This window comes from Gymnoscopelus microlampas, assembly GCF_963454915.1.
Source record: "Gymnoscopelus microlampas genome assembly, chromosome: 11".
Taxonomy (NCBI): domain Eukaryota; kingdom Metazoa; phylum Chordata; class Actinopteri; order Myctophiformes; family Myctophidae; genus Gymnoscopelus; species Gymnoscopelus microlampas.
Window position 1 is genome coordinate 35,530,879 of NC_139948.1, and position 26,865 is coordinate 35,557,743.

The 26,865-nt window shown below is 44.7% G+C and overlaps 1 protein-coding gene across 3 annotated transcripts in view; it reads left to right on the forward strand.

Moving 5' to 3' along the window:
• Positions 1-4,476: 4,476 nt before the first annotated feature.
• Positions 4,477-26,865, forward strand: part of mrtfbb (myocardin related transcription factor Bb) — a 47,313-nt gene continuing 24,924 nt past the window's right edge. For 2 of the 3 annotated variants that reach the window (XM_084073087.1, XM_084073088.1), the window contains exon 1: positions 19,815-20,122. In XM_084073087.1, the coding sequence (XP_083929213.1) occupies positions 19,855-20,122 (268 nt within the window). In that variant the 5' untranslated portion in view covers positions 19,815-19,854. Of the gene's footprint in view, positions 4,532-19,814; positions 20,123-26,865 lie in introns of those variants that run through there. The other variant, XM_084073089.1, reaches the window with a different exon arrangement.

Sequence of the window (26,865 nt, forward strand, 5' to 3'; positions counted from 1 at the left end):
TGGTTGACAAGTGGTACTGCCTGAAGGTCAAATTTCAGTTTCTCCCCTGAGCAAGCAGCCAGGCAGGCGCCATTAGCTCAGAACACGGCCCACCAATGGGTTCTAGCCCAGTGTTTGGGAACCACTTGCCTCATACATTGCATATGTGTGCAATAATACATGACCCTTCCAGCTCCAATATCAGAGATCCTGCTCTTAATTCTGAACAGGATTCTGTCATTCAGTGTTCTGCGTACTCTGCAAAGGGTTAATTCCATGTGTCAATTATGTTTGTATCACCAGTCAATCAAAGGTTGTGATTTGTTTGAAATCTATGTGGTGGGTTTTCACTGGCCCACAGTCACTTTGTGAATCCTTCGTGAGAGGACTTAGCCTAAGCTCTGCAATGTGACATTAAGCTGACAGTCAATTGTACCTTCATGAAACTGAGAAGTAGGCCTATATGGCCTGTAAGAAAATATATACTGTACAGTGCGTGCGTGCGTGTCCACACGAGCTGGAGAAATAAAAGAGATGGCTTAGTCCCATACACACTACACAGGCATGACATATTTAACATTGAAGGTAGGTAAGTGATATTTCTGGGTTAAAACAAAACGTTTTTTGTTTAAAGATTAAAGCACTATATTCTGATAATAGTCAATTGATATAGTGTTTGTTCAGTAACAGGAGTCTCCCTGTCTCTCCAGCTCTTTAATAAACAGAAAATACATTTCAGGTGTAGGTTGCAAAATTTCAGCTAATCAGGAGAGAGTAGGCTACCCATTTATCAGTGTCATTTTTATAGTGTTCTAATTCCAATTGTGTCTGCTGCTTATTTATTTGTGTCTTCACTTCCACTTTCAATTGTTATCCCGACCTGAAAATGCATTTTCTAAAGAGCTGGAGAGACATGGAGACTCCTGCTATCAGAATATATTTAACACTTATTTTAACCAAAGATAATCACTTACCATACTTTTAAATTCAGCAGGGATGTACCAATTAAATCACTCAAAACATGTTATTTTCAAATCATGCATGCTCATTTGGCACCTGACCTGTTCATGCCTGTGATTTCAAGATGTATTCATATTTTTTGGTGCACACACACACACACACACACACACACACACACACACACACACACACACACACACACACACACACACACACACACACACACACACACACACACCTGGTGGACATAATGATTAATAACATTTCTGTTTTTCGGAATGAAAGCTCAATACGCTTGACATGTGAGAGAGTTTATTTCTGAATCAATACAGCAACAGCTTAATTGACTTCCTCTGATTTTTCATTTCCATGAAGCTGAGATGTTTTGCTCTGATTAACTGGACTGTTGGTTCCATGTCAGTTAAGTGAGACGTTTACATTCTGAATCACTCATGCTAGCATGAATAACACATCTTTTACATGAGCTCATTGTCATTACATCTTATACATGTAGTGTACAGTAATCAGTCTGAAGCACTGCAGGAGCTGTAGAAATGCTAATTAAGCATGCAGCCTGAACAGAGTCTAATGAGGAATGAGTGTTGATTAATAAGTGTCACACTTGAACTGGACATTGATTATCCTCCCCTCTGAAGTTTTAGCTAATCAGAGAACATTAAAGCTGCACTATGTAACTTTCCTCTTCTAGCCCGGATTTGTACATGGTTTCCTGCGCAAGTGCTGACATTTTTACCATTGAGCTAATAGAGCCTGCCTGCTTTCTCAAGGGATACATTGAATCTTGACCATCAGGTAAACATTTGTGTCAGATCCTGTGTCTAGGTGAGACATGACCTTTGACACAAGTTATATTGTACTCACTATACAGATACCATATAGATTGGACAAAATAACATTGTATTCATTAAAAAAAAAGTGACGTAGTGCCGCTTTACCCGCAAACGCTTTTGAGATTTTCAAGTGGGCCCTGATCCAGAAAAGGGAGGGAAGTACAGACCCCAGGGGTACCCCGGTCAATGAAGTATATTGGGTTTTTAAACATGCATGAAAAAGGGTCTGAGTGATTTGTGATACTGAGGGCTGCATGATCGCCGCTCTCTGGCTGCAGGTGCCAAAGTTCTGCTTGATTTTTTGCGTAGTCTTGTGCCATATACTGTAGGCGGGAGCAGGTGGCCAGACAAGAGTGCAGCAATTCTGCTCTGACAGAGAGAGCCTAGATTAGAGGGCCTCCACAATGGGACCTTTTTTTAATGCACTCCCTTCCTTCCTGGCATTTCCTGAATAATGCAACTGTCAAATGGATTGGATCTGCTTCACACAAATGCCTGTGTCGAGGCTGATCTGCACATTCAAATCCTGAGTGTTAATTTCAGTCTGAGTGTACAAATGTAACCAAGTGGGCAATTAAGAGATATTTATACTCCACCTGCATGGACATATTATCAGTATCACATGATCATCACTGGGTCCTAAGCAGTCGTGGACAGCTTGTTCTCCTCTTTATCGAACGAGAAGTAAATTGATCAACATTTTAATGGATGACATTAGAAAAAATAAATGATGTCTAAACAGTCATTTGTAGTACGTTTCTGACTCTTTGCAATCATACTACAGGTCCCTCCCACTGCCCAAGTCCGACGTCCCAATCAGCAGCCAATGCCATTGCAAAAAGGTGATCATCAACAGAGGCAGTGCCTCACCAACATCACCATGGTCATGGACACCCAGCAGCAGGTGACAACCACCTCTGTGTGTCCCCAACGTTGGGGATAATGAGATACAAGTAACGCCGTTACTGTAATCGGATTACATTTTCGAGTAACGTAACGTAACTAATTACGTAATTAGTTTAGTTTTTGGTTTTTGGTTTGGTGGTTGTAAAGTTTGTCACCTGACCTGGTATTCAATGCCCTCCTGAAAAAAAATAAGACGACACCATTGTGTTAACAGCTTACAAATTAAAAAATATATACCGGTAGTTAAAACAAATTCTTCTATTTAAAGGATTGTAATATATCTAGTTAAAATAATCTTTTTATTGACTTGAACTTAATACTCAACTAAATGAAGTCAAAACGTTCATACAGTATGAAAAGTCCTTGGTAATAATGCTTGGTCTTTTATCACTTAAGGACCTAAAATTATAATATGAGGTCTATAATCATAGTGACACACACTTGTAGGTATTTCTACCCTGTGGTATTGCTACTTTTACTTAAGTAAATCATCTAACACTTCTTCCACCCCTGGTTGTGTGACATTTGGAAAAAGTGTGGAGCTATTGTGGACATCAGTGAGAGGTTTGGCAGTATGGCAAAACTTTGATGGGTCTCCTGTGTAATGTAATACGAAGCACAACTCTTCAATCAGGCCTATTTACAGCCCACACATTTTCCTGAGGCATAAATGATCTCCCAAATTGAAACTCTGGGAAATTGGCAGCGGCGCGCGCAGACACAGCAGACATTTGGCTGGCTCACTCCTCAAAATTCTAACTGGGGACACAGATTCTTTCATTCATTTAGCTAATTTTGGTCTGGTTGACCTTCTAGAAGCACATCTAGAACAATGGATCTCAAAGTAGGGTCCAGAGGTTCCAGGGGGTCCCCAGTAAAATGAGGAACAGTTTAACCTTTTTATTTTGGCTATTCAAAAAACAGGTCGACCCGTTGTGAGCTTGTAGATAGTTTATATTCTAACTGTCTAACGTTTAGCCTCTATAATTGTCTAACATATTGCTAGCATATAGGACAGTATTTTATAGATATTTTGTTTATTATTCCGTATTACTATTTTACTATTTAATCTTATTCTCATTTTATTGTTATCCACACTGTTGAGAAGCTTGAAATACAATAATTGAACTGCCTACAATGCTGCTAGGGTGCAGGAACAAGTGTGTGGAGATAGGTCACCAAGTACATCCTTAGATTCACTAGATGGCAGTGTTGTCCAAACGATAACATGTTCAGTTTTGTTGCTTGAGGAAAAAACATCTACATTTGCAGTAATATTCAGAGTTAACAAGATGCAGACTAATGGCATTGATGACATTATTTAGGAACCAATGTGCTCACCTACAAAACAGTCTTCTTTTAGTTAAACCTGTGCAGGATCACAAGAGAGCAAAGGGACTATCACAAGATTTCAACCCAGTAACAGTTGAACACATATTTTGGACTGATATGAGAACTCTCCATCACCAAGCTTTTGCATGATTTTGGATGTTCTCCATCCTTCAGTAGAGTTGCAGAGACTTGCTTTATGCCACAACAAGGCACATTTAAGCTGTTCTGGTGTGATCAGCCTGAAAAGGTTGAGAACCACATGACACACTTTAAGTTGGGGTTTCCTTTCATTTGTCTCCCGTCAGCATGAAGGGTTAATGTAAATGACATCATTCCTCAGCCCAGCCACTGAGCAGCCATCTTTTACACCAATAACTCCAGGGAACAAGAGGACAAGCTGAAATTTGTTTGTCAATTAGTTTATGATGAAGACGAGCGCAGTGACGTCAGCATGCAGCAGCTGCGTTCATTTCTGTGTATCAACAATGCAGTAGATCTCTAAGGTAAGACGCGTCCCAAACCACACTCATTTATTTTTCATAGCTGTAGTGCCGTGTTGCGCTGCTGATATAATTATAGTGGAATCATCATTAATATTCTCGGCAAGAAATGAAGACACGTTTTAAAGTTTCACTCCACACCATGGTTTCGCTGAGAAGACATTTAAGTCGCTTTATTTTAAGTAAGACTGGAGATGCAGTTGATAACTCGGGAAGCGGAGCTCTACTGTCCATTCATTGTCTTGCGATGAATAAGAAAATAACTGATATTTAGGAAATGTTTCACTTGTTTTGTTTAGCCAGTTTATTGTGTACCTGACTGTCCCGGTGAAGTTTTTGGTTCTTTACGGTTCAGTCACATTTTTTTGTGTGCGTAAAATCTGTTTGCACATTATTTGTGCAGTTGGGCAGAATGTAATTATGTAAATACATTATGTCTGCGAAATAACATTATTTTAATTATTTTAAGTTATTGCAAAGTAATTGGATATAGGGACGGTGAACTGTGTGTGTGTGTGTGTGTGTGTGTGTGTGTGTGTGTGTGTGTGTGTGTGCGTGCGTCTTGAGGAGTTTTCCCCAAAAAGGACACTCAACCATTATGTAAGCCATCAAGTCTATAGGAAAGCCAAAAATGGATAGTCCATGTACAGTATAGGCTACATACTGTGTGTGTGTGTGTGTGTGTGTGTGTGTGTGTGTGTGTGTGTGTGTGTGTGTGTGTGTGTGTGTGTGTAGGCTACTATACCATATTGCATACATGCAGACCATAGAGTTATGGGATGCAGACACCTGACCAATATCCATAACCAGAATCTTTATCCTACATGTCATCAAGCAGTCCAGTGGTTCAGCTCCATCATGGTGTGTAGCCTACATTATGGTGTAAGGCAGGCCTATCTTTTTACTCAGCTCATCCTTACAACTGGGCATAGATGTGGTACTATTTGATGGGTGAAGCTGAAACTGAATTTCCCCCATGGGACTAACAAAGATTTACCTTTCCTTTCCCTTTTACAGTATGCATGCTTGGAGCCTGACTGGGTTCAAAGCAATCAATCAGCCTTAGTAACTTGTATACACTTGTATACACAATATATTAAATAGCTACAGTACATTTGATACAGCCAATGTGCCCATCTGTGCAGTTGTTACTGGATACCTGTGATATGATTCCAAAATGTCTATTATGTTGTGGTAGGGGTTGTAATGTCAAATTCAGTTAAGCTGTAAATATGTGGTTTCGTTTGTCTTTTCTTCTTTTTCTGAAGCTGGAATAATTGTCCAGTACTTGAAAGATGCCAACACAGATGTGAGGGGTCCATGAGGGGTCCATGTTGATGTGGCCCACAAACACCTTGCTCTTTGACTGCCATTAGACTAGACCAGGACCTAGTGGGAGTTAAAAAGTCTTCTGTTCCAAAGCAAGTGTCAGTGATTGAGTAACATCAACACATACTGGAGTGAGTGTCTGAAGAGGAGCTACTCGGGCTCAGCCAATGCCAGGCTGCAGCTTGTCCAGTTCAAAGTTATGCACAGATTACATTATTACTGAGATGTTTCCGATACTTGTGATAGATGTCCAAGGGGCACGTTGGGCCACACTTTCTGGTCTTGTCCAAAGATTGTTTTTTTCTAGCAAAACATTTTTGCTTGGTATAGCAAGCAAAGTATACCGTTTTCAGATCGAACCTGATGCACTAACTGCCTTGTTTGGTTGCTCCGAAGCCTCCCTCGCTCTGCCTTACTTATGCTTGGTACTAGCCTAGTTGCATTGGTGATTTGGAAAGTGGTTGCAATCTATTTTAATGACGTCACGCGTACGTCGCTTAACACCTACACTACAGGTCACACAATGGACAATTGATATGCATCTAGACTCATTCCTCTGTTAATCCTATGTTAATTCATGCTGGTGTGACAACCGGCAGTCGGCAGCCTTTGTTAACCTTGTTTGAGGTGTGAATTTAATGTTGTTTTAAATCTATGCATCTGTGAGCGCGTGCTCCTCCTCAAAATAGTGGTTGCACAGCGTGTTAGCCCGTCCCATGACCAAAGCAACCCTGGTACTGGCTGATGTTCTTGGTTTACTTATGTACTAGTTTATTATTAGATTCTTGGTTTACTTGGTATACTTATTATTAGATTACTATTTCTATGCATTTGATGTATTATCTTGTGTTGTCCTTGCTTACTGTAAATCGCTCTGGTTTAAAAGCGTCTGCTAAATGCCTAGTAAATTGTAAATTGTGGTACACTTGTAGTAAAGAGAATAATTTTAACAGAGTGGAAGACTTCCATCGTTCCTGGTTTCACTTGATGGCTTAATGAGTTACCACTGATACATCTGGAGAGGCTGCGTTGCAACAAACAGGACAGTTTAACAACATTCGAGTACATTTGGGGGTCCTATCACGGGTCATCTTGACTCTGCTGTGTGACTGCTCTGCCAAAAAATGCGCTTGAGCTACAAAATGGCAAGTTATTACTGTAGACATTAAACATGCAAACAAACCAACTCGGTATTGCCTAATTTTAAATACAATTCTGCAGCCAGCTTCTGGATGTTTTCATGAAGTAGTTTTTCAGACCCAGTCCTATCAGAGTAATTCATTGTATTGTGCATCTTCGAGAGGAATATTATGTAATCTGGATTAAGTACTCTCCCAGGAACCTTTGACCGCGCTGGCCTATGATGCACATCCAATGTGGGTGTGGGATTTAGAGTTCAGTGCTTCAGGCCTGAGTAAATACTGTATCCATTACAGGCACTGCTGTGACTGATGGAGGAAGGAAGTGTCTGTAATCAGGCTAACTTCACTGTTTCCCATGGTCAGATGCAGGAAGTCCACTCCTGGGACATGACAGTAGATGAATAGAGGAAGTCAAAACCAGAGGTATTGGGGTAGGCTTTTATAATGTAGTTCTCAAAATTGTCATGATTGATATCCAGTTAACTTGCTTTAAAACCCAACTGAAGAAATCTGTCTCCGTTTAAGCTTTTGGAAGAGAAATCAGATCCTGAGTGTGAATTTAATCAAATTGGTCTATTTGGACCCTAACGGTACTTTTGGGTGTTTGGTTAAATATTATTAACCAACTTATTTTGTTATTGAAATAGTCAAGCCTGGGTGCTACAGTATATTGCTTTGTCTTTATATGTCTTTTCTGTTTTCTTTAAATTTTTGGTCAATTTTTAACCTCTCTATGGACTCTTTTAACTACGTATTTTTGTATTTCAGGTGTAATTGTCGTAGGCCCAGCCCTACGTGACTGGACAGTGTTCTGTGCTTCATTTCGGTGTGGAGCCTATAATCATATTCAATATATACATTGTTTATTTAGACTGAGGTGGTCTTTCTTGACTGCAGCACTGCTTAGAACCCACAGAGTCTGGGCATTTGCAGAGCGAATGGGCTTGATGGGTCCCTTGTGGTCCAGACTGTGTTTTCTCTGCCCACTCTTGTATCCGTCCCTCTTGAGGACAGAGGCTGTGGTTACAATGTTGTTGTTACCTGTTATTACAGTGAACAAATGTTTTCCCTAATCCTTTCTGGGGACACTCACTCAACCATGATGTAAGCCACTAAGACTATAGGAAAGCCAAAAAAGGATGGTCCATATATATACTGTACAGTGTAAGTTACATTGTGTGCATTTGTGTGTGTTCTCACACAAATGCGGACACATTTCGGACTCGCATCGATGTGAGTCTGATGTGAGTCCGAAAAACTCATCGATCCGTGTGTGTGTGTGTGTGTGTGTGTGTGTGTGTGTGTGTGTGTGTGTGTGTGTGTGTGCGCGCGCACACAGCCAACCGATAAATCGCTCATCGTATATTTACTGCATTTTGTATCAATGTTTTGAACTGATTTCGATCCGTTTTGACATTTTCTCCTGATGTGCATGCTAAAGTTCGTTGTTATCATTACTACATGATTGCTTGAACAAAATAGGCCCGGGTTCTATTTTAGTTCTGATGAAGATCCTTTAGGATCGAAACGTTGATCATAGTAATAAACAGTCAGTGGGAGCAAATAACAATGTGCAGACTTTAGTTTTATCTTTATTCTATTTTAGTTCCTGGATACCCCTGCCTTTGCCTGATGGAGTGGGGGCCATTCACAGAGCAAAGAACTATCTCAGTTTGTGCTGCTCCGCCATTCTCTGTGATACTAGACAAAAACAGATACTCCCTCTGGCTCCCAGACCCAGTCTCCTAGCATGCCAATGAGCAAGCAAGAAGTTATTTCTGTCTGTGGTCTAGCCGCCCCTCATCCACTCACCCCCTGCCAAGCTCCATGCTGGCAGTGCCCCAGCAGCAGCAGAAACAAGAGAACAAGATGTAAGCTGTAGAGTAGTTTATAGTAACGGCCTGGCGTGCCACTCGCGACTTTATTACAGTTATGGGAAAGTTATGGTCGTTGAAATCAGGGAATTTCAGAGGGGTAGGGGGAAGTGTGAAGGCGTTAACTCTGCCTATAGCGGTAAGTACAACTGTTTTCTTATGTGGAGTCCAGATTTAGGTGACACCATTATCCCCCCGAGATACATACAAAAGGAAAAGTCCCCCCCCCCCACTTCCCAGATGCTTATACTGGCTCATAATATTGGCTATTTTTAGCTGCATAGTAACTAACCTCTGCTGGCCTCATGGTGGTGAGGTAATCAGTGTTTATTGTGGCTGAGATTTCTTTCCACCAAATTTATCTCGTCATCCATTGTGTCCCATAACTGTTAATCGCTCGCTGTTGTTGCTCTGTTCTCTTCACACTCACAGGAGATGTGGTACTGTACATTAAACTTAAAGGGATAGTTCACCCCCACATGACTTTTTTCCCCTATCGATTAGTCACCCCATGGAGACTTGAATTCATGGATATTGTTTGTTTTTGTCGCATTCCTAAGCCAATAATTTGATGACGGGCAGCGGTTCCGGTAGGAGACACAAAGAGTCTCCTTACCGGAACCGCTGCCTACCGGTTGCCTGGGACCAGACGAATCTGCGAGTGCAAAAATAAATTGCACTCTGCGATTTGGGTCTGGCACCGCTCCATAGAGAATCCATTTCCTGCTCCAGAAGATGTGGGTGACCAATCAGGGCCCAGTATTCGAATATGGGAGACTGTAATTGGTAGTTGCTTGTAGGTCTAACCAATTGCGTCGAGGGCCATTGCTTTGATCCCGCCCCTTGGGGGGAAAAAAATCCTCATGGAAGCACCAGACTCATATCCACGCAGTGATATAGTCTGGCTACGCGAGGCTAGCCTACCGGTCCGCTGAACATCAAATTATTGGCATAGGAATACGACAAAAAAAATAAATATATGTTTTGGGTGAAGTATCCCTTTAAAGCTACTTTACACTGTTTGGGGTTGGAGTGGAGTTGACCTTTAAGATAAGCAGTTACCCAACTTACCTGTATAATATTGTACCTGCATTGCTTCATGATGAACAGATATACAGCTTATCAACATACCAAGGAGCAGCCATAAGAACCTCCTCATTTTTCTCTTCCGTTTCCCACATAGTCTTGGCTAAACACACTGTAATGGTAGAGTTTGTGTATCCAGCGGATTAGATGGCCAAGCCAAATTAGAAACTGAGAGTAGCTGTCACCACAGTGTGGTTTTCTATTTATTTCTTGTCACCTAGCAAATGACAGGAACTCGAAAAGTTATGTAAACTACAGCACTGGGGTTATGACAACAGCTCTACTGCAATTCAAATAAATCTCTGAGATACTCAGAAGTTAGTCATTTGTTTCATCTCGTCCTTAATTCCTCCATTCATAATGCACTTTGTGCTTTCGTGAAGAGACATAATCTGTCATTTCTACTTTGTCTCCTTGGAAGAGACAACACAGTGTTGTTGTTTTTTTTTTTTACGATCACAATTATCAACCTGAATATCATTAGGCGGCTGCAGTTATGAAAAAAAAGCACCTAACCCAAAAAAAATTGCAACAAAACGTTTTTCAACTGTTTTTTGTAGTATTAGGTGTCCTTAATAACATACTAAAAGTTTACCAAAGTTTGACCACTGGAAAGGTGTTATTTTCAAGATGGCGTCCATGACATAATTAAAATAGCCTAACTCCATTATTTATCCTAAACAAATATTATTTGTGTCTAACCCTATGTTTTTGGGGACTAGACATCCATTGGATTTGTCCAAATGGCAGAGAAACAATTAGATCATCGTGAAATCCAATATTTTGTGTGTGACTATTAAAAACCTCTGAAATTGTCACCCGTTTCAAGTTTAACTAAACTAATTATGTAGTAAATTTTACTGGAACAAGGCTTAATATCCTCAAGACAGCTAAACCCAACAAAACTAACTAACGTAACGTACCACAACAGTTCCAGAAAGACCCAGAGCCAAAGCGCAGAAAGTCTGGCCGGTCCAACAATGAAGATCAGGCGCAGGCATTCATGAAGGTTTGCGCTTACCTTGAGAATAATGATGAGGAACAGTTGACACTTATACATTTACAGGATAAAATGAAGGAATTTCTGACAAATACAGATTCCGAGCCATTTGTAAAGACCTACCTCAAGACAAAACTAAGAGAAAAATATGGGGACAGTGTACATTTCCAGTGTACCATCCAGTGTACGTCATATGCAGACTTTACCATATACCGTTATGGTAAAGCAACTGTAGTTTTTGATGGTTATAGTGAAGGTCCTTCCATCAAAGACAATACACATCAGCGACGCGGGCAACATGCCCACCCCATCATTAGCTTAGATGCAAAAACTGAGTTTGTGGGAAGAAAGGATGACTTCCTATCCAGATCTTCAAACAAACAAGGACTTATTAATCTTGTGACTGAGGAACTGCAGAAGAAGGGCTGCACGGTTATCAATGCATCAGGGGATGCAGACGTGGACATTGTCAAGGCTGCAATCAAGGCGTCACACCATCAGCCCACGACCTTGATAGGGGAAGATACAGACTTACTCGTTCTACTCCTCTACTATGCTAAGATGGACAATAGAGGCCTCTATTTTCGTTCGGACAAGGCCAAAGTTCCTAAAGTGTATGACATCAGCAAGATGAAAAAAGTCCTGGGTAGTGACTTGTGTTCTCAGTTGCTGTTTATTCATGCCTTCACAGGATGTGATACAACGTCACGCATTTTTAGTGTTGGCAAAAAATCTGCTTTCCAGAAACTTGCGAATGGTGAATCGACCATCCAGACGTGTGCGAATGGGTTTGCACTCCCAAATCAAGCAAAAACTGTCATAGAGGACCTTGGGAGCAAGGCGATGGCAGTCATGTTTGGTGGCAAGCGCTACAATCTTCTTATCAAGAAAATTGCGTCTGCGAAGGCATTTGTTACCCCAGAACATCTCCCTCCTACAGAGACCTCAACCAAATATCATTGCCAAAGAGTTTATTACCAGCTTATGGTATGGACTGAAATGGAGAGTGACATGAATCCCGTGGATTGGGGATGGAAATTGGAGGACGATCGGTTTGTGCCAGTTATGACAAATAAAGCTGCTGCCCCGGAAAGCCTCCTACAGATGGTCCACTGTAATTGCAAAACTGCTTGCCGAACACAACGGTGTAGTTGTAGAAGATACGGACTGCCTTGCATGCCTGCTTGTGGATCATGTCAAGTAGAAAATTGTGAGAATCCGCATAATCAACCTTTATGGGAGGAAGAGTGTGAAGTCTAATTGTTAATCTGGTGCAAAAAAAAGTAAAACAAAAAAAAAAGAAAAAAAACAAAAAAAAAGAAAAGCAAAAAAAAAAGAAAAAGGGGTTAGCGGTACTGAGCCTTCACGTGGCAGCCCTGTTTAGACTAATTTCACAGTACCACACAGTAATAATGCATTTATTCCTCATTGGTATCAAAATAAATCGCCAGAAAGCTTCAACAGAATGTGAATTATAAGTTAAATAAATCACCAATTCTGGGCATTATGTGGAAAAAGGAGAAATGTCCAATTACATTATAAACGTTTCTTCACTTCTATGTATGTACTCCATAAATATGCGTATAATCAGTTGTTTTAATACAAAATTATACTTTAATCACTTCACTATAATTTATATGTGCTCATTTTAATTCTAGATCATCAAAACACGGGGTTAGATACCAACATTACTTGTCTAGGATGAATAATGAAGGAATAATGGTATCTTAAGGATCTGGTGGCGGCCATTTTGAAAATCGGACCTTTCTAGTGGTCCGATTTTGGTAAACTTTTGATATGTTACTAAGTACACCTGATACTACAATAAACCATTGAAAAACCTTTTGTTGCAATTTTTTTTGGGTCAAACCATAACTGCGGCCGCCTACATGGCAAATACAAAAATGTAATGTAATTTAAACCAGTCTTACAATAAACTAACAGAGCAGTTGTTTTAAAGTAATTATTTTAAATTTAACCAAGTATTAGGTGACTCATGGACACAACCCTACATTTCTCAATGTTCTTCTCCTTTGTAATTCTGGAATTTATCATGCTGGAATCTAAAAAACTGGAAAATTACAAACAACAGACGGGAAATCATCCACAAGTCGTATTTTGTGGCTTTATTTTCATCACACTGTCACATGCATTTTACACATTCCTTCAAACATTTCAAGACATCACTGATTTATTGCCAATTTAGTCATTGTGTAGTTATTGTGGAAAATCAGTGCAGCCCACTGTCTTGACTGATGGCCATTTGAATTTCTTTAATGACAATGCCATTTGCAATGGTCCTAATTTTTAAGTGTACAAGATTTCAAGACTGAGCTTCTATTGTGTGAATTTATGTGCTTTAGCTCCAAAGCCACTAATTGTTTACAGGTAAATGCTTGTCTGACTTGCCATGATGGTAATGCCATCTGGTGTTTAAATAGGGTCTACTTGTAAAACAAGAAAAAGAAAAAAAGAACATTTGCAGAAAAATGCCAAATTAAAAAAGTTTAATTTGTGTCTTCTGGAAAATATAAGTTGCCTTTCACAGTAAACGTCTCAGTTACAACCAATAGTGGGTTGAGCTGTTACTGTAAGTCCATCTATCTGTTATCTTCATGACCCTGTAAGACAGCTGCGATTACGATGCAATATGATGTCCCAGCTCATTTTACAGTTAATCTAAGATACCAAACACAATGTAATCACATGTGTGTGCGTGTATGCATGCATGTTATTTTGTGCTCTCGCAGACACGTGCACGTGTGCATATATTTATAAACGTGTGTGTGTTGTTGATAATGATGATGATGATGCCAAAGGCATGCCTTTTTAGCCTCTCTTGGCAGCTGCACGTAGTGTGGCTTCAAAGTGAACTCAGGCCTACAGGGATTTCCCTCTGGCTTTCCCACCATCTGCAGCGCATTGGACTGACTAGGAGTCTTCATGGGACGTGATAGTACAGGGTGTTTGGGTCACTCCTCTGTGAGAATCACACCAGCACCTCTGACACATCAATCTTTCTGATATCATCAAAAACAATGCTCATATTGTACTTATTAATATGTGAAGATGTCCCCACATCTTAATAATAATAATGTTTTTGGAATGAGTGAGGACAGGTCGACCAGTCAGGATAATAGTGTTAATGTAACTTCTATCTGTTGGGCGGCAGTAGCAAGGTAGAACAGCCGTCTGGGAACCGGAAGGTTCCCCGGTTCGATCCCCGGGCTTCCCCAGGACAGTTGCGTGTCGAGGTGTCTGTCAATCCATAATTGCAGATAATTGAGGCTCACGCCTCCTAATAGGATGGGTTAAATGCATAGTAGAGTTGTACCGTTTTTTCCCTTCCCGAAACCATTCCGATACCCATAACCTGCATATCGGTCGATACAGAGTACCGATCGGATACCGAGTGTAATTTAAAAAAGGACAGTGGTTCTCAAAGTAGGGTCCAGGGACCCTCAGGGTTCCTTGAAGGGGATCCAATAACCCCATAACTCTGGGAGTGTACAAATGGAACCAAATGGACCCTTTCCATTTGTACACTCCCAGAGTTATGGGGGTCCTTGAAATTAAAAAGTTTGTGAACCATTGATCTAGGAATAAATACTAGATCAATGGTTATCAGAAAGATTGATGTGTCAGAGGTGCTGGTGTGATTCTCACAGAGGAGTGACCCAAACACCCTGTACTATCACGTCCCCTGAGGGTTCCAGGTTAAGGCCTGCCTGGTTATGTTGTAGGATGGTTTCCTCAGGGTGTGCCCAAACCAACCCCATTTCCTGCGTTTAATTTCGGTTTCAATTTGTTCTTGTTGTGTGGATTGCCAGAGCTCTTCATTTGATATGGTGTTAGGCCAGTGAATTGCCAGGATGTGTCTTAAGCATCTGTTGATGAAGGTTTGTAGTTTGTTTGATGTTGCTTTTGTGGTTCTCCATGTTTCCGCCCCGTAGAGTAGAACTGACTTGATGTTTGAGTTGATACAAAATATTACTGTAAATAAAATATCATCATGTGATACATTACATGGTATCGGATTGGCATAGACTGGCAAACTCGCCGATCCCGTTTACCAGCATTTTAGGCAGTATCGGCATTCGGTAGCTTTTCCGATACTCGTATACTCGGTTCCTCTCGGAACAACTCTAATGCAGAGAAGTAATTTCCCCACAGTGATCACTACAAATATCGTTCTTTTTTTGTATGAAACAGACTCCTGGCCTGTGTCTTCAGAATGTCTTTGGATGGACTCGTAGCCAGATACAATAAACCTGCTACATTTGCTGGTAAAGCCATGAAGATAAAAGTACCATAAACAATAAAAAGAAGAAAAGAAAAGGCTTGTTTTATAACCCTGCAATAGATCACCTTCAACAACAGCCTTCATCCCATTGTTTTGAAAAATGCCCTATGCGTATTGTTCACTGAGCTGAGTCATAGCTTGATTCAGCTGGACATTTATCTTGAACGTTAGTAGCACATGCCTGGCAGTTTCAGAGATGAACTCAAATAACTCTTGCTCAGTTCTTTGACATGATAGTAGTTTGACATGTGGCTGGAGAAGTATGTGGCCTGCCCAAAACCAGATTTCAATCGTTGCGTGCCGTGAGCCTAATTACTCTGAGCCACCACACCAGGATTCATCCACAGTCTGGGTTTCGCTGCAAATGCCAAGGTGAGCCAGGAGGACCATTCGATAACACTCACCCAAGTGCGTCTTAACTTGGTCACGTCACGTGTGTTCAGCATTAGGGCACCATCAGAGAAGGTCAGGGGATTATTTCCAAAGGTTTTTCCCATAGCCCATAAGTGGTGGTTTTAAACCAGCTCAAGGGTTGTTTTTTTAATATTGTTGGCTGCCTTTACTGTTGTTGTTCTTCTGATGTGGAAGCTAAAGTGGCCATATCAGCTGCAAAACATAGTTGGATCTTGACACTGTGCTGTGAGCAATGTACTGTAACCGGAGAATAATTCAGCATAACTCTAAATATGTGGCTACTGTTTTTCTTTTTTTCGTCACCTGAGATGGGATGTTAAAGGCTTTGATGTTGCAAGACTGCTGTTTGGGTTTTAGCTCAGAACATATTTTTTTAAGGGATAGTTCACCCCCAAACTGACTTTTTTTCTATCGATTAGTTACCCCATGGAGACTTGAATTCATGGATTCTTTTTAGTTTTTGTCGCATTTGTAAGCCAATAATTTGTTGACCGGCAGCGGTTCCGGTAGGAGACACAAAGAGTCTCCTTTGTGTCTCCTACCAGAACCACTGCCTACCGGTCCGCTGGTCATTATTATTAAATTATTGGCTTAGGAATGCAACAAAAACAAAAACAAATCCATGAATTCAAGTCTCCATGGGGTGACTAATCGATAGAAAAAAAGTTTTTTTTTAGGTGAACTATCCCTTTAAAACCTTTTTTTTTTGCTATAACAATAGATAACTAGACGCGTCGCAATTTGCAATTGCAAAGTGTGGTTGCGCCGACGCCGGTCGGGACTCGAGCAATACGCCGGGAGGAATACCGTCGGAGACTGCGCCAATGACATTTTCACGTCACTCCTGAGATCGCCTGCGTTTCATTTTGAGAGGATTGATCCCCCAAAAATCATGTTATTGCATCAAACGGTTACATTTGGAGCATTCGTGGCGCCCCCTATGGATCAAAGTGGAAATCCTTTTGGGGATTGGTGTAGTATACCACCCTTGACATGTGATTCAAATTTGGGATTGACCGGACGTTTCGTTCGTGATTTTTGGCATTTTTTGTCAAACGGCCCCTCCCGCTAACTTTGGAAGCCATTTACGGACGAAAGGTACGGACTATCAAAATTCCGCTTGGATAGGTTTATCGCATGGGTCCATAGATCACGTGTACCGATTTGTGTGAGATTTGGAAAAAAAAATAAGGAAAAGGAGCAAAAAGTGTGTTTTGAAGAAAATTCAAAATGGCGGAAAATCTATCCTGACGCAAATGGGCGTGGCCTATATGGGAAGATGCGTCGTGAGCCAAGGAATCCAGGGAAAAAGAAATTTTGACTTTACGACCTACGGTTCAAGAGTTATAGGCCAAAAGGTAAAGTGGGCTGTTATAGCGCCACCATGTGGCCGACTGGTGTGATTCTTTTTTTAATAATTTTGCAAAAAACTATTAACCTCCCCTCCAAGTCTTTTAACAGTAGCCCCTATGGTTTCCGAGAAAAAAATACTTGAATGGGAGTTTTTGCAATTCCCATGAAAGTGGATGGGGAAATTTAATGCACAAATAAATCAATATCAAAAAATCTATCCTGACGCAAATGGGCGTGGCCTATATGGGGAGATGCGTAGTGACCCAAGGAATCCAGGTGAAAAGAAATTTTGATTTTCGGACCTACGGTTCAAGAGTTACAGGCCAAAACGTAAAGGGGGCTGTTATAGCGCCACCATGAGGCCGAATGGTGTAATTATTTTTTCAATAATTTCGGACAATATTATGAACCTCTCCTCCAAATGTGGTAACTCTAGCTCTTACGGTTTCTGAGAAAAAAATACTTGAATGTGATTTTTTTCACTTTTACATTAAAGTGGATGGGGAAATTTAATGCACTAATAAATCAATATCAATTAAACTATTTAACCAATCTCTTAGCAAAATACAAGCGCACGATTCCCGATTTAGACGGTCATTTTGATATATGGCACAACATTAGGGGATAAAAACTGTGGGAGGAGATCCGGTTTGAAAAAAAGTTTATCTATAAATAAAGATGGAAAGTGTATAGAGTACTATAGTCTAACTAACACTAATAAATAACTTGGCTATTCTGTCTGTTCTTGGTCCTGTATTGGTTGACGTGTGACTCCAATCTTGTCATGAATTTTAACTTTAAGGTCCAGTTGCACTGCCTCAAGAAAAAGTAATGGCCATTCCCCTGCCAGTCAGAAATAAGTATCCTTCCAGGACATTGGTATTAATGGGCCATACTGGAAGTGACTTTATCAGTGTAAACTAAGGAGCATTTGGAATTGGATTATGGATTGAAGATGAACCGTGCTTTGAAAGCTGGTCTTGGATGAGACTCAATGGATCAAGTTACAACTTGCCTTGGCAGCATGGTTGCTTTAGACAATGCATTACCAGGACATAGTCACTTTCTTCCCGCTTGGAATTCTCCTTAATTTAATTTAAATCTTCCTCATTTCAGGTTATTGATTCACATTGTTCTGTTACACCACTCACTGTTCACTACCCATGTTTATTAGCCTGGTTCCAGACGAATCTGCCGTTGCAAAATTGCATGCACTTTAGCCCTCGGCAGATTAGGTCTGGCCCCCCTCCATAGAGATTTCATTTCTCTCCCTCCGCAGTTGTGCGGAACCAACCAGGGCCCAGTATCCAAATGTGGGCGGGCTTATCACAAGGAAGCACTGCTCTGATTGGTTCGTACAAGGAAGCACTGCTCTGATTGGTTTAGGTCTAACCAATAGATCCGTTTGGATCTTTTTGTAACCGCCCCTTGGAAAAAAATCTACCGTTGATAGGGACCAGACTAATATCCACGCAGTGTGTCGTGTGATATTGTCTGGCCACGCGAGGCTACATGTTTATTATACAGGACAATGTGAGATGACACCAGTAATCATCATTTAAACATTACCACTTCAAGAAATGCGGTTGTGAAATTGTGAAATTGATATGAAGGCTCAAGGAATTTAATCTAGCAGATAGAACAGTCATTTGTTGAGGCATAAGGCCTACTATACACATTGTGCCCACACAAGCTGCTTTAGTCACACATCTATCTGTATTTGGGAAATTCCTGGCTTTGTGAAACGGGAATAAGTCACGATTCGAAACTAGCCTAAACCTTGTCATCATAAAATCAATCACGGTAAACTCTATGACTTTATTATCTAAGAGTAGCCTATACTTAATATTACATACATTATATGGCATGTATGTGATGTTTGGTTTGTGTCTGACACAAATATTTAGATAAGAACATTATGCATCATTGTGTAATGTGTAATAACAGTGTTTGGTGAGCCATTTTCAAAGGAAACACTGTAAGAACATCTCCATGTGCGCCCAAGCCAGTCTTTGGGGGAGTTGTGTTAACAAGAATGTTTGTCTGATCTGGCTGTGTGTACATTAATTGGAAAATAACTGCGCAGTGAGCATTCACAACCAGGAAGAACAGATTCCTCCTTTATCCTCACCAAAAACATTATTAACGATAGCTTAATAAAAATTAAAAAAACAACATAATATTATTTCTTTTAAAAAGATAAACTCTTCTCATAAAGAAAAAGCATGGGAATCAATAAGGATTCTATGTAATGTAATTTGTTGAGTCAATGGTGCGCCAAAGCAAATAATATGACAAAAAACTCCTTTGGGAGGTTAATAGAAGAATTACACAACGCCCTAACTATTTGGAAGAGCAGGACACATATCTTATGAAATAAGATCACGTTTATCTGGCTCATGGAAGAAAAATCATTTTGAAATCAAGCAGTGAAGTACTGTAAAATGAAAAGTGCAACTATTATTATAATAAAGAAAAACATCACATGGATGCAACTGGGACTTTTTGTTCTACTACTTTTGGTGCCAATGACAGAAAACTGTCTTAAGTGTACAGTATTCATCAGAAAGGGTTCTCAAACTCTTCTATGCTCAGGACCTTATTGTAGAGGAACATTTAGTTGAGGACATTTCCCCTTAGAAGACTACTGACCGCATCTTAGAACCAATGTGCTACAAAATGTATGATTCTGTAATAAATATACATACAATTACTACATACTTAACACAAACATTTTCACCTAACCTTGTTTCCTTGAATCACACCGGTATGGTTGGGGAAAAAAAGAAGAAAGAAACATGATATGATATGTGGTCTAATATAAAATGACTGATATTGATGTCTGTCCTCTCCCTAAAATCCTAACCCCTGCATGGTCCCTCAAGTGCAGTGCTTCACCGGAGTCTGGGAAAACCTTCGCCCCTCCTCCAGAACGACCCATGGGGTCTCAAGGAAGTCTGTCTGTGGACGGGGATCCCAAGGTGATGGGAGAGCTGGTCCCCAGCCCACGTAGTGAGGCAGTAACTCATGAGCTGGAGGAACTGACCCTGCAGCACTGCCCGAGTCCTCTGCCTCTCACGGAGCGTAAGAACGGTGAGTGGACCTCTGCAGTGACCAAAACCCTGATCTATTCATCCATCTATCATCCATTTAAGAGCAGGACGACTCTGACAATGGGAAAACAAGCCCTTTCCTGCAATTAGTTAGAGCAGAGAAGTGAGGAATTACATCGGAATTGCTTTTGGAAGCCTGTGCAATACATAATCACATAGTTCAAATAGTTTCAATCAAACCATGTTCTTGCGAAACTGGTTCATTTAGGCTACTATGGTTTATTTAGGCTACTATATAATGAGAGCTGTTTTCTAATCGGGCTTTGAATAATTTTATTGAATTTCACAGATATTTGCAGTATTATGAAAGATGTGTGACTTCTGTTGCTTTGACATTGTCCTCTCTGAAGACAAAGAAAAGTGGTTTTGTTTCATTGCTCTCTCGTTGTTCACATATGGGAAACAGCGCCCCCTGGCGCGATGACAGAAGCTTCACATTCGCTCCCTCAGGGCAAAAACCCTTTTTGGCCCTGTGGGCCTTCCCTCGCTTCCCAAGGTCCCTCCCCCGAGGGCATAAAAAGACCTGGCAAGCGGAAGTCATTCTCTTTGTTCCTTCTGCCAAGCCGGTGAAGGAGCTTCACTCTACAACAAGGTCGCGGGTAACTACACGCTCTTAAGCGACGGGTTGGATCCTGTCCATTGAGTTCCCCGACCTCTTCTCCCTCGTGTTTTCCCGGGGGAAAACACCTACAAACTACAAGCTAGGCTACCCTAGCCAACCTTTCTGTCTACATGGCTCGACGGGACCGTCAAGCCGTCGCCGATCGCCGACTCCGGGAGGCCAGCCTGGAGCCTCCCCCACGACGATGCGGCTCTCGTTCCTGTCGCCTTTTCCTCGACGACTGGGACACACATGAGCACTGCGTGACCTGCCTGGGGCTCGCGCATGCCGAGGATGCGATCTACGGTGACCCGAGGTGCTACGAGTGTGCAGGCCTGCACACCTCCGATCTGCGGGACCGGTTCTCCAGGGCCCAAAGATCCTTCCCGCCACCTCGTTTCCACGACGACTATGAGGACGAGTTCGACGGGGACCGACGCCTCTTCTCCTCCCGTCGTCCAATGGACCGCGGGCCGTCCGCTGGATGGGAAGACCACACTCGACGGCCCCGCGCTTCGGCAGCAGCCGGCTCTGCACGTGCTCTGGAGCCCCCAGAGCAGCTTCGTTCCTCTCACAGAGAGGGTGGGGCGAGACCTACTCACACAGCAGCCCCGCGCTCTCGCTCTCCTACTGTGAGAGGGACCTACGACGGCGCCGAGCCCCTCATAGATTCCCCTTCCTCCCCACCTGGGGCCCGCAACAGTGGCGACAGACAGCAGGCAGCCTCTCGCTACTACTCTCCGGAGAGTTTTGCCTCCGCAGGCGACGACGACGTCGACAACGGGGCCGTCACCTCTTTTCGACACCATGGAAACGAGGCGAACAGCTACCACGTCGTCGACGAAATTGAGGAGGACGTACTGCACGACACCGAGCAGATCGTGCTGCACGACACCGAGGCTATGGCCCTCGGCCCACCCGAAGGGGGACCCCTCCCCCCTATACCCGTGGAGGCTACCGCGGACCAGCCTGGCCGCCTTCCTCCATCGGCTGAAAAAGACGAGACCACACTGCTGGAGCTCTACAAAACCGCTACCGTGAGGTGCGGGCTCAGATGGCCGGGCGATGATGCGGAGGAGACTCCCGCCAAAAGCCTTTCGGAATGGCAGGGTCTAGAATCAGTGGACGAGAAAGTCGCAAAGAAATCCAAGCTTCCCTTAGCTAAGGGTTTCAGGACAGCCATTTCCAAGTCGTGGGACTCTCCTCTGGGCCCCGAGGCTGAGCCAAAGAGACTCAGGTTCAACATAGACTGTGAGAATGCGGGCGAACTCGGCCTCGTTATCGTCCCCCCAATGGATCGTACCTTGGCCAGTTCTCTTCTCCACAGCCACCGCGGCCAGAAGGCTCCGTTCAACACAACGAAAGAGCCTCCCTGTCTGACAAACGAAAAAGACATCGCCGGCTCCGTAGCCACCAAGGCTGTATACAAGGCGTTTGCGTCGGGCGCCAGAGCTTTGAACGCCGCCGCTCTACTGCAGGGGTCCCTGGCGGTACTCCTGAGCGAGGCAGGAGACGCCGCCACACCTCTGCAGCTGACGGAGATGAGACGCCTCACTCAAGAGATCATTTCGCTCAACAAATACTCAACCGAGTGGACCGGCAGGGGTTTAGGATTGTGTGTGACCCACGAGAGGGCTCGGTGGCTCGACCACGTTAATTTCAGGGGCGTAGACGACAAAAAGAAACTGCTCAACCTAAAAGTGACCGCAGATAACCTTTTCCACGGTGGCATGGACTACCTAAAAGACAGCCATGAGGTGCGCAAGGCGCAGGATGAAGCCGCTCTGTCTTGCATCCAGGCTCCAGCCAGACCCCCTCCCCCCAAACCACAGCCCCGTCCTGCGCGACCGGAGAGAGGCAGGCCACAGATCCGGCAGGACGCTCCGTCTCGTCACACCCAGTCCTTCTCCGCCCCGCCCGCCGCCAGAGGCGAACAGCGAGACCGGAGGGAGGACGAACGCACACGACCCCCGCCTAACAAGCCCCAGAGAGGCGCCTACAGGGGCCGCGGTTCCAAGCGGTATAGGTGACACTGTCAATTCCTGCCTAAAGAGCAGGGAAGATTTCTCCCCCGGTTCCCTCCCCCCCGAGACGGTGGTTTCATGTCTGGGTCTAGTGGCCTCGGGCCTCAGTCCCAGGACGGCGAGGAAGAGGAGGAGATTCTCTCCGGAGTTTACGGCGGCGACAGAATATTGCGCCCCGGGCTCCAAGTTCCAAAGCACACACACACAAAAGAATGTGCATGCCTCTGTGTCACCTGTTGTAACTGCAAATGTTTTTTATATGGCAAAATATGCTTGTGCAATAAAGAACAAAAGAAAAAACAACAAAAAATCTCAACAAACAGTCGAAATGAATATGAGCCAGCGATCGCTACGGACCCCCACAAGGGGGTCCATGGCGATCGCTGGACAGAACAAGGGCTTTGTGGCGGGCCAAAACCGCCACTTGCTACACGGGTCACGCCAAAATTTTTCCTGGTCCAAGATGCACCACAAGGTAAAGATGAGCCAATGTGTCTGGGAGACGGGGGGGGCAGCCAAAATGGCCGCCCCCACCCAGCGACACGTGTCGCTGGCCAAAATGGCCGCCGCAGCTTGCAGACACGTGTCGACAAACACACCGGCAAGGCCCACGCGGTTAGCCAGAACTACAACGATGGCCGCGCACGTGAACCCGGAAGTAGTAGGAAGCACTCTCGCCAGACCAACGAGTGCAGCCAAGAGGGCGGCTCGGGTTTGCTCGACTACGATAACAACCCCTCCCAATCCGTTGTCGATGCGCATCGAGAAATGGAAAGAATGCAACCCCAACACTTGGGTGCTCCGTACGATAGCACGGGGGTACAAACTGCAATTTTCCACCAAACCACCCATGTCCAACAAAGTACTGTTGTCACGAGCGAGTGGTCAAGCGGCTGCGACGTTACGAGAGGAGATAGCCTCCCTGTTACGCAAGAACGCCGTGCGGGAAGTATTACCAGGAGAAAGCCGGCTCGGTTTCTACTCGAGATACTTCCTAGTCAAGAAGAAAGGAGGAGGTTTACGTCCCATCATGGATCTCAGAGCTCTCAACAGGTATTTGAAAACTTTTCAGTTCAAAATGTTGACGGCAGCGGCTTTGCTACGTTCAGTCCGACAGGGCGACTGGTGGAGCTCGATAGATCTAAAGGACGCATATTTTCACGTTCCCATCTACCCGCCGCACAGGAAATTCCTGCGCTTCGAATTCGAGGGTCGTGTGTACGAATACCTGGTCCTCCCGTTCGGAATGTCGTTGAGTCCCAGGGTGTTTGTGAAATGCACTCAGGCAGCGATAGCTCCTCTGAGGCAGAGGGGCATTCGCATCGCGAGTTACATAGACGACTGGCTACTGAGCGGGGACTCGTATCAGGAGGTGGTTCACCACACCCATACAGTGGTGTCGCATCTGACCTCCCTAGGTTTCACACTGAACCTCGAGAAGTGCATGCTCACCCCGTCCCAACACGCTACTTTCATAGGCATCGAGCTGGACGCTATTACTCTCAGGGCTCGCTTATCTCAGGAGAGGATAGTCTCTTTTCTGAAGTGTCTGGCCATGTTTCAACTGGAACGCAAGGTCCAGTACACAATCTGCATGAGGGTGGCAGGGCTCATGGCTTCAGCCATTTTCCCTGGTACGTCTGGGCAGATTGCACATGCGCCCTTTTCAGAGATGGGTGGGCTCCCTAGGGATCCCGGTCACTCAGGGTTTTCGCCGGGTAACGGTGACCGCAGCGTGCATGCAGTCCCTTCGTCAATGGAAAGTAGCCTCTTTCCTGTCAGAAGGCGTCCCAATGGGGAGGATCATCTCCAGGAAGATGATAACCACAGATGCCAGTATGACCGGTTGGGGCGCTACCTTCGAGGGCAGGACGGCCAGGGGTGTGTGGGACCTCAGTTTGAGGAGGGCCCACATCAACTACTTGGAGTTGATGGCGGTCCTTTTGGCGTTGAGACGTTTCGAGCCCCACATCAGTGGTTGTCACGTTCTGGTCAAGACGGACAATACCACGACCATGGCCTACATCAACAAACAAGGAGGCTTGAAGTCTCGTACTTTGGACGGTTTGGCGCGGAGGCTGACAATGTGGTGCGATACGCACCTGGAGTCAATCAGCGCCTCTCATGTACCAGGGGTTCTGAACAGGGGAGCCGATCTTCTGTCCAGAGGCAAGATCCATTTTTCGGAATGGTCTCTGCACCCCGCGGTCGCAAACCAGATCTGGGCCAGGTTCGGACGGCCCCGAGTGGACCTGTTTGCATCAGAGGAGAACGCGAAGTGCTCGCTGTTTTTCTCAGTGAAAGGCCAGGCTCCGCTGGGTGGGGACGCCCTGGCGCACGAGTGGCCGAGGGGACTGCTCTACGCGTTCCCGCCGCTGGAGCTGATCCATCCCACCCTGGAACGGATCAGGCTCCGGGACCTGACGGTACTGCTGGTGGCTCCAGCATGGGGCACGTGGAGGTCGGAGATAGCTCCCCTCCTTTACGATCGGCCCTGGCCCCTCCCGCTGCGAGAGGACCTGGTGCAGCAGGCGGGGGGCGAAATCCGTCATCACAGACCCGCAGACCTAGACCTGTGGGTCTGGCCCGTGAAAGGGAGAATTTGACTGCGTCTGGTCTTCCACCTAGAGTAGTGGCTACTATTCAGGCCGCTAGGGCACACTCCACTAGGTCCGTCTACGGAGCTAAATGGGGTGTGTTCGAGGAGTGGTGTGTGGCACGGTCCCCGGTCGTGGTCCCGTTCCAGGCATCAGTAGCAGACGTCCTGACCTTCCTACAGGATAGGTTGGATCTGGGAAATGCTTTCTCTACGATCAAAGTGTATCTGGCGGCCATCTCTGCCAACCATGTTGGTTTTGATGATGGGAAAACCGTGGGAAGACAGCCCCTGGTGTGCCAGTTCATGAAGGGCGCGTTGCGTGAACATCCTGTTTCACGGTCCTTGTTCCCCACGTGGGACTTGGTCCTGGTGCTCGACTCACTCTCTCGTCCTCCTTTTGAACCTTTGGAGACGGTGGAACTAAAGTTCCTCACGCTCAAGACGGTGCTTTTGGTTGCGCTGACAACAGCGAAACGGGTGAGCGACATTCATGCCCTGTCGGTAGCTCCGGAGTGCATGAGGTTCGCTGGTGATGGCAGTAGGGTGGTCCTTAAGCCCAACCCGGCGTTCATCCCCAAGAACCATCTGGCGGTGGTGACACCGACCGAGCTGGTGGCTTTTCACCCGCCTCCGTTTACCTCAGAGGAGGATCAGAGGCTGCACTGTCTTTGTCCAGTAAGAGCCCTGCGGCTGTATGTCCGGCGGACTGCGGCCCCGAACCGACCCAGTCAGTTGTTTGTTTCCTTGGGCCCTGGACCAGGGGGGAAGGCAGTGACTAAGTCCACGCTTTCCCGCTGGATTGTGGAGGCTATTCGCCTGGCGTACACTAGTAGGGGGGCTCCAGTGCCGGAAGGCCTGAGAGCGCATTCTACTAGGAGTGTATCGACGTCCTGGGCCCTCTTCAGAGGGGTGTCTATTCAGGACGTCTGCACAGCGGCAAGTTGGGCGTCTCCATCAACTTTCGCAGCTTTCTACAGCCTGGACGTGGCGGCGTCTTCCATGGCGCACGCAGTCTTGGGCGTAGCTTCCACCTGAGGGTGGACGGGTGCATGGAACGGCTGTAGGTTCCGTCCATGCCCCTACATCTTAGTGTATGGCAGGCCGATTTCTGGGCCTTAGATTCATAAGGCGGACTTCGGTCTGTCAGGGCCCTTCCCCTCTTTAAACTTAGACGGGCTTTGCCTGTTTTCTTTAGTTTATAAGGCAGACTTAGGTCTGTCAGGGCCCCACTTTTTCTTGTTCCGTACCTCAGACCCGGTGGGTCTGGGGGGCGTACCCTGGACCCGGTGGGTCTGGGGGCGTACCCTGGACCCGGTGGGTCTGGGGGCGTACCCTGGACCCGGTGGGTCTGGGGGCACCGGGGTGCCAGGGGGGCCACGTCCCGGAGGGGGGCGGGGCCCTGGCGCCCAGGTGCTGGGACAGGTATTGTGGTATCTTGGTTGTAGATACATTCCGGGGGTTTATATCTCCCATATGTGAACAACGAGAGAGCAATGAAA